Source organism: Colius striatus, chromosome 4 (genome assembly GCF_028858725.1).
Source record: "Colius striatus isolate bColStr4 chromosome 4, bColStr4.1.hap1, whole genome shotgun sequence".
NCBI lineage: Eukaryota > Metazoa > Chordata > Aves > Coliiformes > Coliidae > Colius > Colius striatus.
The window spans coordinates 54,193,072-54,198,126 of NC_084762.1; the positions used below are offsets into that span (position 1 = coordinate 54,193,072).

A 5,055-nucleotide genomic window follows, 5' to 3' on the forward strand; every position below is an offset into this window, starting at 1 on the left:
AGTAGTTTATTTCAAATGTTTTTGATAACATATACTTCACAATGTTGTCATCCTGTTGTAAGTAGCAGAAAAAGCAGTAGTGTTTTGAAGCAGTGACTCTACAAAAATGCTCTGTAGGTCTCAGATGTTGTAATATGTTTTCTAATGCTCAGCATTTGTGAAGTAAGGATTTGTGTCTGAAATTCACTTTTATCTTCATTTGGTCATGTAGAGATACTTGCATTTGTGTAAGTTCCAAAGCCTTGATAAAGAAAACACCTATGTCGGGTTTAATTAGAACGAACAACAGAAATCTTACTTAAAAATGTTTATTGTAAAAAAGTGGCTAGAAAACAACATAAATTTCACTTCACACTTTTTTCAAGTTATCTATAGATGCTGCTATATGCAACAATTCACTTTCATTCATAACACATTCAATCATATAAAAATAAAAATATTTACATTATGTCCACATACTTTACAAAATCATCAATAAAAAAAGGCACTTGGAGGGGTAATGCTGAAAATATTGCATTTCCTTTGTGCATTTTTTAAAAAAAAATAATTGTCAAACTCCCATGAACCCCCTCTCTTGCACTTATTCCCGTTTTTAGAAAAAGATTAAAGTTTAGAGGAACTATTCCGTATTCAAAGATGGTCAAGCATGCACCAGGAATGTTTGAAGTTACAGTCTCTTTTTTTTTTTTTTTAAAAAAAAAAAAGGCACATGCGGTTAGTTTGTGGCTTTCAGTCTTTCATACATTCTCTTACGTGTTTGGGGTTTTTTTCCTCTCTTAATGATGCAGTTTTAAAGCATTTCAGTTCAGTAATGAAGGCCTTGGCTTCTAATAAAATAAAATAAAAAACACAGCAATGAATAATATTAAACATTTACTAAGGTAAACTCAGAATACTTTTAAAGGCACCTGAGATAAATGGTGTCTAGCAAAATTCACTTGGGTAGTATTTTTATTAAAAGTTCCACCTAAAATACTGTTTCTTTGGTTGAAATGGCTTGGCAGGAATGTATTATTAACTTTGCAGCCTTTTCTAAGCAAGAAAAGACAATCTACATTTGGCTTCATCTATAAAGAAAGCTGATAATGCTTCCTCCTTTAGATGTACTTGAAATGTCATGCATGGTGTCTTTCTCCATATTTCAGAATTCACACTTCAGAATGTGAATGTGTGACTGAACAGAAACTATTTAAAGCTCATTTCTACTGTCATTCTAAGTTCTTCCACTGTTTTCTTAGTTTGCTTGTTTGGCGGTGATTTGGTATTTTTTTGGCTGAAAAGTAGATGAGAAAATGTCTTTGGATTTCCACTTATCATTCAGAACAGGAGTGGAGAAACACATCAAGTCCAGGTAAACATTGACTGCATGACTCAGTGTGCTACACAGCAGCCAGATTCCTCATGTTTGTGCAGAAGAGACATTCTGGAGAAAGTTTTGGAGCAATTTTTGCACTGATATTTCTTCACATCTGAGTGGGTCTGCAGATGAGCCCTCAGATTGGATCTATCCGCAAAAGCCCTGTTGCAGTGAGGACAGGAAAACGGCTTCTCTCCTAAAATGGAAACATCAAGGGAAAATAGGATAAAGCTTTAAAAAAGAAGTACATGTTTAGGACAGGTAAAACCTGCTTTTATACTAATGAACAAGCAGAAAGGATGTGCTATAATAAAGAATGTGTAATAAAAAGTTAATCAGGACATACTACAGCTTTCAGCACTGCTGACTGTACTTGCAGAAGTCAGTCTTTTCAGAATACACTGCTAAGCTCAATCTCTGAAGACAAACTGCTGACACCTTCTGTACCTACAGGTGCAGGCAGTACTTTTAGGCTATGCTCCTCCCTATATTTTCAAACATTTTCATAGGAATTTTTCTGTGTACCACCCTGTGAAATACTGGGCACAAGGGTTTTGATTGAACAGCAGCAAAAAGTTGTACAAGTGTAACCAGTGTAATACTCAAAATCAAGCTTTCGTCTCAACAGAAAAAAGAAACTCCAACACAATACTTTGGTGATGATGTGTTTCTAATTCTTAGGGACTTGAGGTAGCACACGTAAAATTTGCTAGCTGCTTAAGGAGCCAGAAAGCAGCCCCTCATGCATTGCTTTTCTGGTTTTTGCTGCTTGGTTTCAGAGTCAGCTGGAGCCTTCTCAAAGTTAGTAATTCCAAAGCCTAAAAGTTAACAGAAAATTCTTAGAGTAAAACTTTCTGCTAGTGGACATGGGTTGAAGCATACTAAAATTATCAAGGCAGCAATGATGATTTATGCCAATATGTGTTATGAGACCATGCTACACTCCCACCCACTCCTCAAGAGGGAAATTATACATCTGAAATTCTGTGGATGCATTTCAAGCTTAGTAAAGAAACAGTTTTGGTTTTTCTACCTGTAGAGAAAAATATATATTAAAAAAAAAAATGCTGGTGTTATAGCAACAAGAAACTGTAGTTGGAATGGTTGTTCTTACCAGTGTGAGTTCTAATGTGTCCTTGAAGTAGCCAGGGTCTAGAGAAAGCCTTGCCACAGATCTTGCAGACACAAGGTAGTGTGTGGGTCCTGATGTGCATCTTAAGCGCTCCCAGGCTGACATACTCCTTGTCACAGTACTTGCAGCTGAATGACTTCCTAGACTGGGCATCACAGTGCAGCTGCTTATGTTTGGCCAACCCAGAGAAAGTTGAATAGGTCTTGTTGCATAAACTACACTGAAACTTTTCAGCTTCGATTGCATGGGGGTCTGAAAGCTTGGACTGAATTCTCTCTTCTTCATCACTAATGGGACTTTCTGAACCGCTGTGATCTTTGGAGGAGGTGTCAGAAGGGGGAGGTGGGCTGACTCTTCCCAAAGATGAAGGGTATCCAGAAAGCGGAGAGAGGTCGTTGGGTAGTGGAGATGGAAGCAGCCCAGTTGTAGTCCACACAGTAATGGGATTGTAGGCTACTGAGCTCAGGATCTCTGGCTGTGGTATGATAGGGACTGGATAGCTGTCATACAGATATGGGGATATAATCACTGGAGAAAAAAAGAAAAAAATTAAGGTAAGAGAACAAACAAGCATTTAAAAAGGTAGCAAAATCAACACTTTGGGATTAAAAGGTGCATAAATTAAATGCTCAGTACGGTCATCTGAATACCAGGAAGACTGAGGAAATACTGTTTCATACATATATTCTGATGGGTAGAGACAGTGCCTTTGGACAGCCAGATTACTGTTGGAGAGCTTCTCCAAGGCAGCAGGCTGTTTCTGAACCCATGCAGCCTGATACAATGAAACAGTGAAACTTCCTGAGAGATTTATGTAAACGTTTAAATTCCACTACCAGTAGATACATAACAGGAAAACTCAAAATCCTCTCTAAGTAACTCGAGTTCAAGTGGATGAGCAAATCTTTTATGATTCATCCTGGGCAGCATTGACATGTTTCTCAAAACTCCTTCCTTGCAAGTAGAAGAAAAAAAGAGCTAGCCACCAACTAGCCCACTCCCTGGAGATCGAAATGTAATTGCACCCCTCCTCCTCGTTACTGCCACGCAACGACCGCAACCTCAGAAGCGACGCGGTGGCATTTGACTCCGTTTCATTACCTGTATGAGTGTCCAGCTCGCTGTAGTTTGGCTTCTTGGATGAATTGAAATGTTTCTTGACCAGAAAGGAGCGTGGCATCTTGGCCGCGGGATTTCTGCTCCCCGCAGGCTGAGCTGCGCGGTGAGGTGCGGTGCTGGAGGCGGGCGTAACGGTCCCACAGCGGCGGTGTGCGGCACACGGGCGGTCACTGCGAGCGCATCGGTCCTACGGCCGCGCCTGCCCCGCGCCGTCCGTCCATCCACCCGCCCGCCCCGGCTCGGTCGCGGCAGTGCCGAGGCGCCTTCAAAAGTGCTGTAAATACCCACTCGTCAGGTGCAGGGGGGAAGGGTTTCCCGCTCCTCCAATCACTTCGGGATGTTCTCGAGCACTTTTCCAAAGAGGCTGTTTTTCTGGGAGGGCTCTTAGGCTGCTGGCAGGAGGGATCCAATCCCCGCTCCGAGGGTTTGGTTCAGGTTTCAGCTCCTCCCGCTGGAGACAGCTGTGAACAGAGGAGCGAGCTGTGCTCACAGCGCGCCGGCCCGGTGCACAGTCTCGACGTTGCTCTCTAGAATTTCGCTTTAGAAAATTGTGGTGGTCAAAGTGCTCTTTTCTTTTTTTTTTTTCCTTTCTTTTTTTTTGGTGTTTTTTTTTTTTTTTTTTTTTTTTTTCTTTTAAAGAGGTTGGTTCACTGATTCACACGAATTCTTATTTATATTTTTTCCCCTTCTGACAGAGACCTGGATAAGTCATAGCCACTGAAAGTTTGGTTAGTTCCTTTTGGTTTTCCCCCCCCCCTTTAAAAACGAGTCTGGTTTCCAGATGTTTGATACAACAATTACAATGGAACAAACTGCTCATTAAGGGCAGGAGTGGGGGGACATTACAAGATAACAAGTTAGCCGGCAGAGCTAATGGAAGCCTTTGAACTGACTGTATGCCTGCTCCATTTGGGAACTGCCTTTGAATAGTTTCATTTAGGAAAGGCTGGAGACAAGAAGCCTGCCTCCCTAACCTGCACCCTTCCAGGCAAAGGGCCAGCAAGATACTGAAAATGAGTTCAAGGAGAGGGAGAAGCCCTGGAAAAGATGACATTTCAGAGCAGAGTGACAGGTTTTATATAATAGGCAGACTGCTTCAAAATGTTCAAATGAAAAATACTTTTTATTTTAAAATTTAAAAATAAAAATCTGCAGAATGAAAACCTCGACCTTGCCTTCCTTGGGAGTAGTCACGTCACTCTTTTGCCTATCTTCTTAGAGGACTGCCAAGGAAATTTTGTAATTATCCAAAGCAGTTAAAAGATGCACAGATAAGTACCCCCCCACCCTCTCCCCCAAATTATAGACTTGGTAGTTTAAACATCTCTTAAAGGTCCTTCTCCATTAGTATATTCAGGACCTCTTGATTTCCTATGAAGGTATAATCTGTTTTATGTATTTCACTTAGGATGAAAGTCTCTTAAATATGTCACAGAATTTTCTGGTT

At 40.8% G+C, this 5,055-nt stretch overlaps 1 protein-coding gene across 1 annotated transcript; it reads right to left on the bottom strand.

Annotated features, from left to right (window-relative positions):
- Positions 1-420: 420 nt before the first annotated feature.
- Positions 421-3,834, bottom strand: SNAI2 (snail family transcriptional repressor 2). The gene is made up of 3 exons (XM_010206451.2): positions 3,591-3,834; positions 2,472-3,017; positions 421-1,553 (listed from the first exon to the last, which is right to left on the bottom strand). The coding sequence occupies exons 1-3, from the start codon at positions 3,667-3,669 to the stop codon at positions 1,372-1,374; spliced, it is 807 nt and encodes a 268-aa protein (XP_010204753.2). The 5' UTR covers positions 3,670-3,834; the 3' UTR covers positions 421-1,371.
- Positions 3,835-5,055: the final 1,221 nt, after the last annotated feature.

Coding starts and splice junctions, on each gene's coding strand:
- SNAI2 (XM_010206451.2), bottom strand. CDS start 3,669: ATGCCACGCTCCTTTCTGGTCAAGAAACATTTCAATTCATCCAAGAAG. Junction 3,018..3,590: donor CGAGCTGGACACTCATACAG/GTAATGAAACGG, acceptor TTTTTTCTCCAG/TGATTATATCCCCATATCTG. Junction 1,554..2,471: donor ACACATTAGAACTCACACTG/GTAAGAACAACC, acceptor TTTCCATTTTAG/GAGAGAAGCCGTTTTCCTGT.